A 13,605-nucleotide genomic window follows, 5' to 3' on the forward strand; every position below is an offset into this window, starting at 1 on the left:
TGGAATACAGTTGGCATTTTACAAATGAAAGTCCTCCTTCAGTCTAGCCTCGTCATAAATGAAGTTAAAGTTCTATGCATCTAAATGAAGCTAAAAATCTATGCGTCTCTAAATAACCAGAAGTCAAGTTATTTTCAGAAGTACTTAGCTGTTTTGTCAAACCCTTTGAGGCCAGAGGTGAACAGAAGCTGCAGGTTAAACCAGAGGTTTCAAATGGTGACTTGCGGGCAGGTGGAGGCGGTTATAGATGTTCTGCCTGACTCGCACTGCTTAAGAATTCAAAAATTTAAAAAGACTCACACATTGTTCTGCCTGACTCACACTGCTTAAGAATTCAAAAATTTAAAAGGAGGTACATTTTATATGAATATCCAGATCCTCCCCTTCCTTCCTTCCTTCCTTCCTTCCTTCCTTCCTTCCTTCCTTCCTTCCTTCCTTCCTTCCTTCCTTCCTTCCTTCCTTCCTTCCTTCCTCCCCCCCTCCCTCCCTCTCTTCTCTCTCTCTTTCTCTCTCTCTCTCTCTCTCTCTCTCTCGTTCTCTCTCTCCCAGTCATTGAACAAATTACTTTTTTCCGGGCCTCTTTTCTTCTTTTTGGCAAAACAAGAGAGATATCCCTGTTCTAAAACTATAGTTCGCTTTCTAGATAAACAAAGTAAATCCAAGGGTAAAAATTATTTAACTCCTCTAGGAATCATATCATACTCTATGTAGGTAGTAGGCAGCTTTAAAAATATTTCAGAATATATTTAACTGATTGCAGTAAAGATTATCCAGTATAAAAGCCACGGTAGTTCAGAAAGAGGAAAATATTTTTTAAAGGAAGAACTACTCTATCTTATTCATACGGGAAGGTTTAAGCTTCCCACGGCCAGACGATGAACATGCAGACGTGCCGCGTACCCATCTGCTCTAGAAATTTCCCTGTTGCCACGTTCTCATCTTGTCGTTTGAGAAGCTGAGCAGGCCACGCCTTGTCCGTGGAGGCTTTCTGCTCGGCTGGCTTCAGACAAAGTTACCATTAACTCCCCAACCTGCAAGAAAATTATTTGACACAAAGGACTCCAAAAAGTCCTCCTCTCCCCCTACAAGCCTGCAAACAAATGGTACAGGAATGAGGTCAGAAAGGAATCCCCCGCCTACCAGGCCTCTGAATTCATTTACCTACCTCAGAGCCCATTCAGAGGAAGGGGTGGGACCGGGAACAAGAGATGCGAGGAGGCCAAGTGGAGTTTGGGGGTCGAGCGCTACATTACAGGATTTGACAGGCCTTTGCCTGCCTTCAGCTTCTTTGTGTCTCGCACATAATAGAGAAACACAAACTGAGCAGCACACGATCTGCGGTTACACCCTAGGACAGAGCACACTCTTTGCAAATGCTAATAGTATTGTAGCATCCTGTCACCCGGGAACACAAAAAAGGATGTTGATTTTCACATGAACCAGAACAGGCCCATTGTACACAAGTTTGTGACCGACTTGTAGTATCTGCACATCAAAAGCCCAGCCAATCATAGGGTACACAGCTGGCGAACCCACTGACTGGGGCGCCCAACGGAGAGAATGTGGAGATCCAAATGCCTACCTAGTCCATCCATAGGGTGACAATACACAGTACTTTGGATGTGAATGGAACTACATTCTCACAGTTGGTTCAGCTACGACCATAGCAATTAGTATAATTAGCAAGAACATTAATGTCTCAGATATTTAAAAAGAGAAATCTGAATGTATGAAAATGATGGCGGCTTTGTGCTACTGCTGAGAGCCTCTGATAGGGTAGAGGCAGCAAAGGGCAGGGAGCCATATTTGGATGGTCTGATACATGAAAAGATAAACTCATGAGAATGTTGGCTGGAAAGTATCTATTTCCATTCCAATAGCTTGGGAAACTAGGAACTCGCAGGGCCAGAAAATTAAAGTATATATATGATATTCCTGAAAATAAATTCAGTCGAAATTGTAAAGGCTTCTGCTAATAGCTTTCAAGTGTTAAATTTATTAGAAACAAACAGGCAATCGAAATCTGGGGGAAAAAAAATCAAGGTGTTAAACATGGGGTAAAAATAATTCTGTATCTTCATAATGGGCTACTCAAAAAGATTAGAGAATCTGCATAGATAAGAGGGATAGGTTGAGGGAACATGACAAAGTCATCGTTCTTACTCCTGAGACCTAAGGTCTGGGGTAGATGTGAGGTTAGAGCCCTCTGAATCGCAACATCGCCTAGTCTTCCAGGGCCCTATAAGGAACCACACATCTCTATTGATATTTCCATTCTTGTGATGCAACGACAGCCTCATATAGTTAGAAAAAACCATCCTGGACCATTTCTGTAAAGTTAGCTTATTGTGCATTTTCTAAGTGTATCAGTGCCCTAATGTACTCCTATTTTCATAAATAGATTTATTTTCCTAAAAGTATTTTTGAGAGAAAGCATATTTTGTAACGTATCTAAGCTTACGACTGGACTTGTTTTCAAATTTAGACTTTGCTATGTACTGGAATGACCTGGACAAGTTACTTAAAACTTTTCTGAGCCTACTTCCTCATCTGTAAAATGGAAATAACACAGCCCGTGATAATGGATGCAAAACACAAGATAAACTGGTTCCTTAGCTCTAGATTCAAGTTCTTAACTTCAACATTTAAAAGGAAAACCCAAAAGATTCATGGGATCCTTGGCAAGATAGGATACTGACCATTAAAAAGGCTTCAGTGGAGGGGTGGGGCACAGGTGGATCCCCAAATGCTAATGGCTAGTGACAGTATACTTCTTTGAATCTTGCTAAAACCTCTGTAATGGGCTCTTAGTTCTGTGTGTTACTATCCCTGAAATGGCTGTGGACTGACACATCTCGCTGTCCCTTTTCTTCCACACACGTCCTCCTCCTGTTAGTATTGCTCATGGCGGCTCGGAGGTGGGTTCACCATTGTCACTGGGGGCATGCTGTGTTAGGGCACAGGTTAGGTGACTTCTGGTTTTTGATATAAACTGATTGTAGGAAAACATTATTTACATTTGGCACCTGGAACATCACTGACTGCAAGTGTGGAAGCTTTCAACTTAAGCCCTCTAGATAATTACATTTCTTAACAGAGAAATAGTAACCATTGCATTTTGTTAACGATATATGACTACTTGTCATATATGACTACTTGTATGGAAGAGAGAGATTAAAAACAAAAATGAACCACAAACTAAGGGAGCAGAAAAACGAATAGGTTCTACCTTAAAGAGGTAAATTAATTTTAATATATTCTGGCAGCAGAACCAAAAATCAGGTAAGGTCTTGAGTTCTCTTTGACGGAAGGAAAGTATCATATGTATTTGTCTCGAGTGGGAAACTTTGCTGGCACTGAATTACCTAGTAATCCTTTCTTTAATAAACTTAAGTGATAACAGATATGTTATTAGGTTTTACTTCTGCAAAAGATACTGTGTATTTTCGTCAAATAGGTGCAACATATAGTATTTGTCTATGAAAGCCAAAGGCATGATATTAGATAAATTAAGAGGTAGGTAAAGGCAAGTAGTCCTGGCAGTATCACTTTCTGATGATTTGGCCTAATTCTCAGATAAATTTTAGGAAAGCAAGAAGATGGAGTTAACCTATTCCCTGCATACTTTCTCACAAATGTGAGCGATCTTACAGTTTTGGCAAGTGCCAGATCATGTAAACCATGACCATATTTTCTGACAAGTGGATAAAATTCTAATTTCTATGTTGTTGCTGTGTGATTTAGTCACTCCAAGAGTAAGCAGAATGGACATTCTATTTTGAACATTAAGAAGTGTAACTTTCAAAAATGACTTTTTAAATTTTCTAAAATACTTGAATAGGAACCAGGATACACCTGGGTTAATTAGTTAAAAATAAAACAAAACAAATAACAAGAATTCTTTACCATAAAGAATGAATGATTTAAAAACAGTAAAAAGTTGGTTATTTCCTCATCAGGGATTTGACCCCAAATGAACCTCAAAACTGGTTCTACAGAACGAACATAACTCACAAGAAGCCTTTCAGAGAGCAATCATATACATACAGGCAATTTTCAAGCTGGTAACTCAAATATGTCATTTCAAGATAGATTTAACCCAATGTTTTATGACACACGTTTTTCTTACTCTATAAAACTGTCTTCTACAAAGATTACGCACATTTAAACTTTCTTGCTTTTTAATCTTTGACAATTTTTGTCATAATTACTTAAAAGTTACTTTTCAGCCTTCTATATCAGCTTAGTCTAATGTGCAGAAAATGACTTAGTTATCACAAATTGGGTATGCTTATTTTAAAATACATTTTGTAATATAATTGAATAATATAGATGTATCATTTACAAGTACATAGCTAGCTATCTCACTTTGATAGAGATATTAATTCTTCGATTGGAAATATTAGAAGACAACAGATAAATTACTCTATTAAATTTTCAGGAAGTAAATTCTTCAAACTTTTTATATAGATGAAAATTTTGGACTTGAATTGCACAAAAGAAGGGAATTTAATTTAAAATACAACCACTTTTCGTGTCACACACCAGAATTGGTCTGTTAAGACTGATAAGTGAAATGAATGCAAATAAGATTGAAACATGTTATTCCTATAAATCTTCTAAAGGAATTCAAAGACTTGTCTCGACATTTATTCACCAAAAATACAGCATATGTCAGCTACTGTGTACTACTTATTGAAGCAACCATGACTTTGTGAGTCTTTTCCTAGTTTTGACTTTAGCCAACTAATAAGAATCCTGAAGGCACATCTACATTCTGCCTTATTTTACACATTGATCAACAAATATTTAATAAGCATCATTTATGAGCAAAATTCTGGGAGGAATAAAAATGAGAAATGAGAGTTCATAATCCAGGTGGTAGGCAGAATCACGTGATCTTTAAGGTAACTTCCAGTTTTAAGACTTAGTTACGACTTTTTAGTAAGCCTCATTTATGATGGGACATATTGGCATCACTGATAAAAATGATGGCCATGGTAGCAAAATGTAATTAAAAAACATTTTTTGCATATTTTAGCAAAGAAAATATCAAAATATTATGACAAGTATGAAGGCATGAAAAGAAAGCATTATTTGACCATGGATAACAACTGTGAAGTGTGAAGCATGTGAAATTAAAGCATTTGGAGAAGAGACACAGTAAGCGTCTGGTTAGACCTGAATCTGGTTATACCGTGGGGTCAAATTATGACTGTAGATGCAGAGGTCTCTCTCTTTCTCCCTCATGAAAACAGAGAAAACTTAAAAGATGCTCTCTTTATAGAATATTTTTAATTACTCATCTACGCAAATGACCTTAGATCAAGCACAGGCAAAATATAAATTGCAATAACATCATGTAGTGTGAAGGTTTTTAAAAATAATACAAAGTTCACTCAGTGCACAAGTAAAAACAAGGTTATTTAAAATATTTAAACATAGCCATGATTGTTCAAAAGGTAAGCATATTTGTAAGCACATTTCCATACTGCTAAAGTATCTGAAACTACAGCATATACCAGCTTAGAGATTGAGATAAAAAGCATTATTTTGATCCCTTTTATCAGAAAACTAAAATACCATATTTCCTTTCACAGATAAATCAATCTAATATAAATAAATATAAAATTATTTACTAATTAAGGAATTTATTTTTTAAATCTACACTTTGAATCTTATCTTTTGTAAAGTTCCCAAACTATAAGGTTAGGAAACACCACTCTGCAATGTTCCCTACTCACTTTTACCTTATTCATAATTTGCATTTGGAGGATAAACTATTTGTGGGAAGAAGTCTGTTAAAGTCTGGAAATGGTAATTCAAAGAGAATATAATTAAGCTACTAAAAAAGGCTGATTGCTCCCCTATAAGTATAGCTCCATTGGTTCAACCATGAAGTAGCGAGAACTTGTTTCTTATTGCGCACTGCCTACATATATCGATTTTAAAATTGATACCCTAACAAAGTAAATTTTAGATATAATTTATTTATAGTTGTTCAGTCTTCCAAATAGAGCTTTGTTCACTCTAGTCTTTGCAAATCCTGACATGAAAAACAAATGATTCCTTGTCTAGTTAAAATTTAACTTCTATATATTGAATTTCTGAAGTGATGTATTTAAATTTGAATCATTTGTAATTTTTGAACTACAAACACAGCACATGGGGTTTACTGTTGAAAATGTGCATTTTGTTTTTTCTTTTAGTAACATCTGCATTTAATAAATACCTAGCTTTCAAGGAAAAAAAAAAGGCATGCTTAGTATGAGATCAGTGAAAAAAAAACTTATCCACAAGAGATGTCCTATTACTGAGGAGATAGGGGAAATGTCTGGACTCTTACATGGGATTTTAAATAATATTTTAATGTATTTATATATTTAAATTACAAACACTGATCTCAAAGAAATAAAGACACCCTACTCCACTTTAAGTTTATACAAAGGGACGTGATAAAAGTACTGACTTTTGCTTGGGAGAAATCTGTAGAAATGCAGTTGAGGGCATTTTTTCCTATCTAGAGCTCACAGAAATAAACAAATATGGTCCTATCCCTTTTTCGATTTAGAAATAGGTTTTCAGTTTTAAAGTGGTTATGTTTTACAACTACAAAGAGATAATTGCATGATGTCTGCTTCAGTGAAGGGGTTGGTTTACCTACTAGCCAGCACAGGTTAGAAGGAGTTAACCAGAGAGTTCATCTCTTAATCTTTGTACAGAACCCATGGCTCTACTTCCTTTCTGTTCATCCACTATCCCTGGATCTAAAACACACAGGAAATGTTCATGAGTGCTCATCTACCAAATTACAATGTATACTGCTACCAGCTGCTGAAAGCTGGATCTGCTTTTCATAACAAACTGTATAAAATAAATATTTACTGGTCTTAATTTCTGAACTATTTTGTGATATTCTTCGACCTTGCATATTAAGTATCAGATCTTGAGAGAGATCACATGAAGATCTCTATTTGTATTGACGTTAAATTTTAAAAAAAGTAGGAAAGGAACTGTTATCCAAACATAATTCCAAGAAAATTATAAAATTAAATAAACTGTAACATAAAAACTGTCACACAATGTGCATTTTTATTAGAATGATAAAGGCTTAATGAAATGACGGCAAAGAGCAGAGTTAAATGAGAAAGACGTTTTAAGTCAAAAATGGCACATTTCTTTGCTTTAAAGTCCTTTAGCCAATAAAAAAATATTATTTACAACATGAAAATGAAGTGAGAGTACCACTGTAATTGAACTGCAATAAATTAAACTTTATATTTTCTTTAGATGTTCAGCTAAGAGGGGGATGGTCAACATTATTCTAATTGTTGAAATAATTTCTATTTAAAATACAGTCTTATGAAAGGAAGTCTTTTTCTGATACCTAGTTGAAATGTTTGACGATAATTTAAATGTAATTAGTCAATTGATTATTCTTAATCTTCCTTCTTCTGTTTCACAATCCAATAGCTCTGTCAACAGGTACAAAACATTGTTAACAGAAAGCCTAGCTTAAGTATACAATGTCCAAAATGAATGAATTTCAAATGGACACAGAGAGTACAAAAACATCAACTGAATCAAATAGGTAAGCTGCCAGTGACTTAGCTTCTAAGGCAACTCTATAAGCTATCAACGAAGGGCTGAAATCTCTTTCACTGAATACACGCAGAATTGTTGTAATCCAAATTATCCTATTTGAGGGGTTCTTTTGTTAACTAGTTTTCTTTCACATGATGAATATAAATTGAATTATCGTGGTCAAAGAGTTTCTGGATATAGAACATTACAGATACGGACAACAACTTAGCAGGTCACCATCATTTTATATACAGTTGATAGCTTTTAGAAAATTGCTGTAAGTTTTATTTCAGAACACTTAGCATTCTTTTTCTGGAAAAGAAACTGAGGTGGAGTAACATCGGCTAATGAATTCGTTGAACTAGAGCCACCACAAGTGAGACAACAAGCAGGCGAGCAAGTTTCTTATCTTTAAGGACTAAACCTAATGGTCATACAACTTACATTAACCCAATTTGTCACTTCAGTACAATAAAATAGGATGTTAATGCCATTTCCCCTGTTCTTCCATTCAAAAGGCAGCTGCTGGTTAAAGTGCCTCTAACACACATAAATTAAATTATTTTTATCCCATGACTTTATTTCATGTTTAGAAAGGTAGAATAGCAGAAGACAAAAAGGAAGGACAAAAGACTTCGGAGTTTTCTTTCTTCAGATGTATGCAGAGGTAATGACATTATGAGTAGGATTCTGTGAAAATAAGCACATTTGATAAATTTTAAGTCAAGGGAGACAATATTGCATGATCATAAAAACACTGAAGCTTAATTACTTAAGTTTGCTAGTTTTATTAAGCTTTAAATATCACCTACCATCATATAACATGATTTTATCAAACACGATATATGAATTAAAAAAATACTGAAATTAATTTCTTAGAGAAAAAAAGTAAAAATAGTATATTAAAACTGATCAGTAGAAGGAATCTTTGTATGACTGTGTTGGGTATAAACAATTTCGACCAAGTATCTGAATTAGTTACTTTAAAGTATCAGGCTGAGGAATGCTACACATATTACAACTATCACTGAGAAACTATTCTTTTTTTTTTTTTATGCCTACAGCACCAGGTCTTCCTAGGTGGGCTCCCATCCAAGTACTAACCAGGCCCGATCCTGCTTAGCTTCTGAGATCAGATGAGATTGGGCACGTTCAGGGAGGCATGGCTGTAGACGAGAAACTATTCTTTAAGATGCTTGGTAACTTTTATAAATGGTCAGAATGAAGCAAGGCTACCATTTTGCCAGATTTATTATTTAAATGGATTTGCAAGGTACATTTAAAAGATCATCTGTCCACTTCATAGATATTTGTAACAGTTCACAGTCATAAATCCCAAGGGATGAAAAGGGCCTTGGAGACTACAGACAAGTAGGGAACAGAGAAAGTTGGGATGGTTTCCCTGTACACAACTACCATCACCGCCTGGCTGCCCTTGGGACAGAACCAGTTTGGACTGCCCTGGCTGCACTTGGGACAGATACTCTGGCAGAAAAAGGCTTGTTCTCAGCAACAACGGCAACTCCAGATGTCAAAGTAACCTGCTTAGGGAAGTGACACTGACTATTGTATAAAACACTGGCTAGCTTTGGGCTTCCTCATTTCATTAAAAAGATATGTTGCTGTATTTTTATTAGGGTTTCTGTGACATCATGCTTCCCAACTCCCACCCACCCCCGCAAAAAACACATTTGTAAACAAAAATATCAAGTGAATTCTGGTGCTGCAGTGGAGAATCTCCAAATCAAGAAGGCTCTCAAACGTTGATCTCTAAAATTAACTACTGATAGTAAATGATGAGGAAGCAAATGAACTACTCATTATAATTCTTCAGCAATAATTAATAATCGACTATGCTACTAAGAAAAGTCTTTGAATATACAATATTTAATTGGGAACATGCTTCTAATGCCAGACTACAAAATTAGACAAGAGAATCCACACATTCAGAAGAGTACTATATTCTAAGGCTATCTAAGTTACTTTAAACGGGAAAAAGGTTTATCTAAATGTTTTTAAATAAATATAAGAGAGTAAGATAAAGAACTAGTAAAAGTTTTAGTCAAGCCAAATAAAAAGCTTTGCAAGTTAACATACACATAATTATCCATCAAATATGAACAACGAGGAATACAATAATGAGAGCTATAGTTCCATTCTTTACATGCAGAAAATTTGAGCCATGTGCATTATTATAAAACATCTTTGTTTGTTCATTTCTGTTCTGTTCAAAATGAGTTCTAGAAGATATTTTTTGTTCAGCCAAAAAGCAATCAAGTTATTCAAAGAAACATACATGGAATTCAGAATCTAGTTTCAGAGATTACTGCCATTAAAATTATTATTAAAGAACAAACAGGATATAGTCAAGGAAAATAAACTGTTAAAATAAGTTTAAAATATAAATTTTGCGTCTAATCAGTACCAACGCAGAAAGAAGAGTTTTACTCACTTATTTCAATTTATTTCTCCTGATGAAGAGCTTCAATAAAAGCATCAAGTTTTTCTTGAATTTCTCTAACTTTCTCTGTAGAGATAAAAAGAGATAAATTAAAATCAAATTTATTTTTCAAAGGCATCACAAATCATAGGAAATAATTATTTTATTCAGTAAATGGTTTGGGATACTGGGAAAAGGGGAAAAAAGTACCTTAGCATCGCAGACCAACTATATCCAGATAACGTTTAAATGAATTGTAGTAGCTCTTTTTTTGGAAAGGAGAGGAGGACAGGGTTTATGAAAGACACTTTTGAAATTCTAATAAAAGTTATGAAATCTTACACAGAAAAGTGAACATATAAATATGTATACTATTATGTATAGAATTTTGAGTTCTTAGAGTCTTTGGAGTCCAACCTAGGAGTCAGTAATATCTGGAATAGAGGCAAATATAAAATAATGCCATCGTTTTTAAAAATGAAAAGAGAATACAGGTGAATATTTAAACTGTCGACTAGGAAATGATTTTCTAGGTATAAAGTAATGGAAAGAGTTACAAAGGAAGAGATCAGTCAATATGACCATATTAAAATGTATACCTTTTACAGCAAAATGTCCAAAAATTAAAAGACAAAAGAATTTGTAGGAAATATTTGTAACAAACATGAAAAGGGCAGTAAGACTTTAAAAATACATATAAAAATGTACTTTTCTAGCTATGAATGAAGAAAGGAAAGTTTAAAAACACCAGAGCCACTGAAGACAGATTTATATTATTTTATTTGATTTTAGGTTTTCAAATTTAATAAAATCTATAATTTCTCTCTGAACTGTAAAGATTTCCTTCACAAATGCAAACTACTCACTGTACATATCAATCTCCCAGTATTAAAAATGGAAAAGTCATGATTTATTCTATTTCATTGCTAACTTACTCATGCAACTTTTATTTTAATATACAAGTTATTGTAAAAACAGTAACAAATATTCTTGTCCTTTTAACACAATTTAACCTCTTAGTAGGAATTAACAATTGAAGTGACTGTTTCAAAGCTACTGATCAAGATGGAAAACTGCAAAGCATTCTACTTTATATCTATAGAAAAGACACATAAGATGCGTTAATATTCAACATTTATATTTTTTTACATTTAAAAATAAATAATTGGCAATTAAAGATATAAGTATTCTTTTTTACCAGTGAGGCAGCACTTGTAATGATTAGCCAATGAAAGGAAGAACTGTTCTTTTTATGGCTTCTTAGCATTACAGGAACTCAACAAAGCCTATCATGGCTACATATAAAGAACATAATATCTTCACATTCTTTTTCCAGTAATTTAATAATTCTAATTCTTGGTATTTTGAGATTAACACAAAATCTATAGAAAAATAAACTCCATTGTTTTAATCAAACTATTCACTGAAGAAATATGTAATAGTTTCGCAAAGGCAGCATTAACTCTTTATAAATAAAGTTAAACTAGACAAACTAGAAAAAATAATCCCAACCCATCTCTTGGAAGTTTAGTCTATATTTTTTGTTAGTCTGTATATTTTTAACCAGCAGTCAAACCAGCAAACATTCTTCCTTTCTCAAAATAATGCCACATTTTTATTTTTAAAATTAATTCATTCAGTTGCTTAGAAACAGCTTCACCTATTTTTTCTTCAATGAATATTAAAAGTTCCACATTGTGCTGTTCATCAGTTGAAGAATTTAAAAACATGGGGGGAGGGGAGGGCAGAAGAAAAGAGTTTTGTAAATTGTCTTATAGAATTTTGGAAATATATGGGGTCTTTAAAAAATCATCTAGTTTAAACAGCACAACACATGGAAATTTAAAACAGGTGTTTAGAGCCTCAGCAGCCCCTCTAAATATTCACTGAGAACTATTTCTACTTGGGAAAGCCATACTGTATGAAGAGAGGAAATCTGATTCTATTTGTTCCATGATCTGAGGACAATCAGGCAGCTGCAGGGCCAGCTCCATCCATTCTTTTGCCCTGTCAATGACCTCCATCCTCAGGGGACAGACTATCTGTGAGCGGGTGGTACAGTAGCATCACTCACAAGAGACGGGTCTGAGTCAGATCTATTTGTATTGAAAGAGACTGAGAACCACTCTGATGCAGGTGTCTAACTGTGGATTCTAAATCAAATTCAAATTCTTCTAAAATTAAAGATAAGCTATGTTTTTTTCCTAAATGAAAGTAAAAGGAGTATTCGATTTTTATATAAAAACTGTGGAATAAAAAATTTCCCTTAAAAAGCTGTTTTCACAAATATTAGACAAGTACAATATCAGGACACTGTACCACCATGCCCTGAAACCTCAAGAATAACATAAAGGGCAGTTAAATAAGTTCTAGGAAGTAATGGGGGGAGAGAGAAGAGAAGTAAATGTTAAAAGAAAAAAGAATTGTGATAAATGTATCCTTTTAACACTAAAAAAAAAATTCATTTCTTTGTTCTTTCCTTCACTTACACAATGTACTTAATGGAGTGACATGGGGACACAGATGATATCCTGCTCTTGAGAAGAATTCTTTGCTTATTCTGTATCTCATTCTAAGTCTATGAAGTTTTGGGTGATTTTGAATCCCATATGTCATTTGGTCCTCATACAATTCTGCAGGTATCAGTGCCAAAGATGAAGATATTAAGCCTGGAGAGTCAGCCTTGTACACATTCCTCTGGTTCAGAAACACACATTAGATCTGCTGCCAGATCTAATGTTTGTTACTCTAAATGATAATGAAACAAATGCTATTATTTCAAGTGCATAAGTATTACCTTTATATGAAATAAGACATACTTTGGTAAAAATTAGGAATAGAATAGTTACTGAGCACCTCTTAAGTAGTTCTGTGCCTAGAGATGACTAAAAAATGTACAATACATTATCATCTTCTGATGAAGATTACTACTTCTTCAGATCTATATACATTTGGAGAAACCCTTGAGAACAATATGAGTATGAAAACCGACAAAAAAATGTTTAGTGTCTTCAGTGTCAACAATGTCTGACTCACTATACTCAATAAATATTTGATAAATGATAAATGATGTTCCCCCCAAAATAGCATAGAAAATAACGGCTGAAGGTTATCAAGAAAACAAAACTTGACAGGCTTCTTGGATGTTATACTAGAGACCAAGAGGGCAGAAGGCAGGGCCACAAGAGCTGGAGCAAGTCTGGGAACAAGAGGCAAGGGTACACAGAGACAATGGAGATCAAGGCATGCTGGTGGGTCACCTGAGCAACATAAGTAGCACGAAAAAGAGAACCCTTAGGTCGCAAAACACAATAGAAGTGGAAAAACAAACTTGAACTTAATTACTGCACCTTATTAAGAAGGCTAAAATATGCTGACTACACACACACACACACACACACACACACACACACACACACACACACACACAGAGCTTTAGAAAGGAAGCTGATTTCAGGCTTTGCAAGGAAGCTATAGTACAAGTAATATGCAACATTATTTCCCATATTTGAATCCACTTATTTTAAATTTTGATTAAGTTTTCAGCACTATTTTTTTTATCCTCACTATGCTATCTGGCT

General features: G+C 34.5%; 1 protein-coding gene and 1 pseudogene across 4 annotated transcripts in view; both read right to left on the minus strand.

Annotated features, from left to right (window-relative positions):
• Positions 1–5,276: 5,276 nt before the first annotated feature.
• Positions 5,277–13,605, minus strand: part of OPA1 (OPA1, mitochondrial dynamin like GTPase) — an 82,364-nt gene continuing 74,035 nt past the window's right edge. For all 4 annotated transcript variants that reach the window (XM_011381404.2, XM_011381386.2, XM_011381395.2 and 1 more), the window contains 2 exons: positions 10,037–10,111; positions 5,277–8,274 (listed from right to left, as the gene is read on the minus strand). In XM_011381404.2, the coding sequence (XP_011379706.1) occupies positions 10,047–10,111 (65 nt within the window). In that variant the 3' untranslated portion in view covers positions 5,277–8,274; positions 10,037–10,046. The remainder of the gene's footprint in view (positions 8,275–10,036; positions 10,112–13,605) is intronic.
• Positions 8,640–8,758, minus strand: LOC111734427 (annotated as a pseudogene).

Source organism: Pteropus vampyrus, unplaced genomic scaffold (genome assembly GCF_000151845.1).
Source record: "Pteropus vampyrus isolate Shadow unplaced genomic scaffold, Pvam_2.0 Scaffold14, whole genome shotgun sequence".
Classification (NCBI taxonomy): domain Eukaryota; kingdom Metazoa; phylum Chordata; class Mammalia; order Chiroptera; family Pteropodidae; genus Pteropus; species Pteropus vampyrus.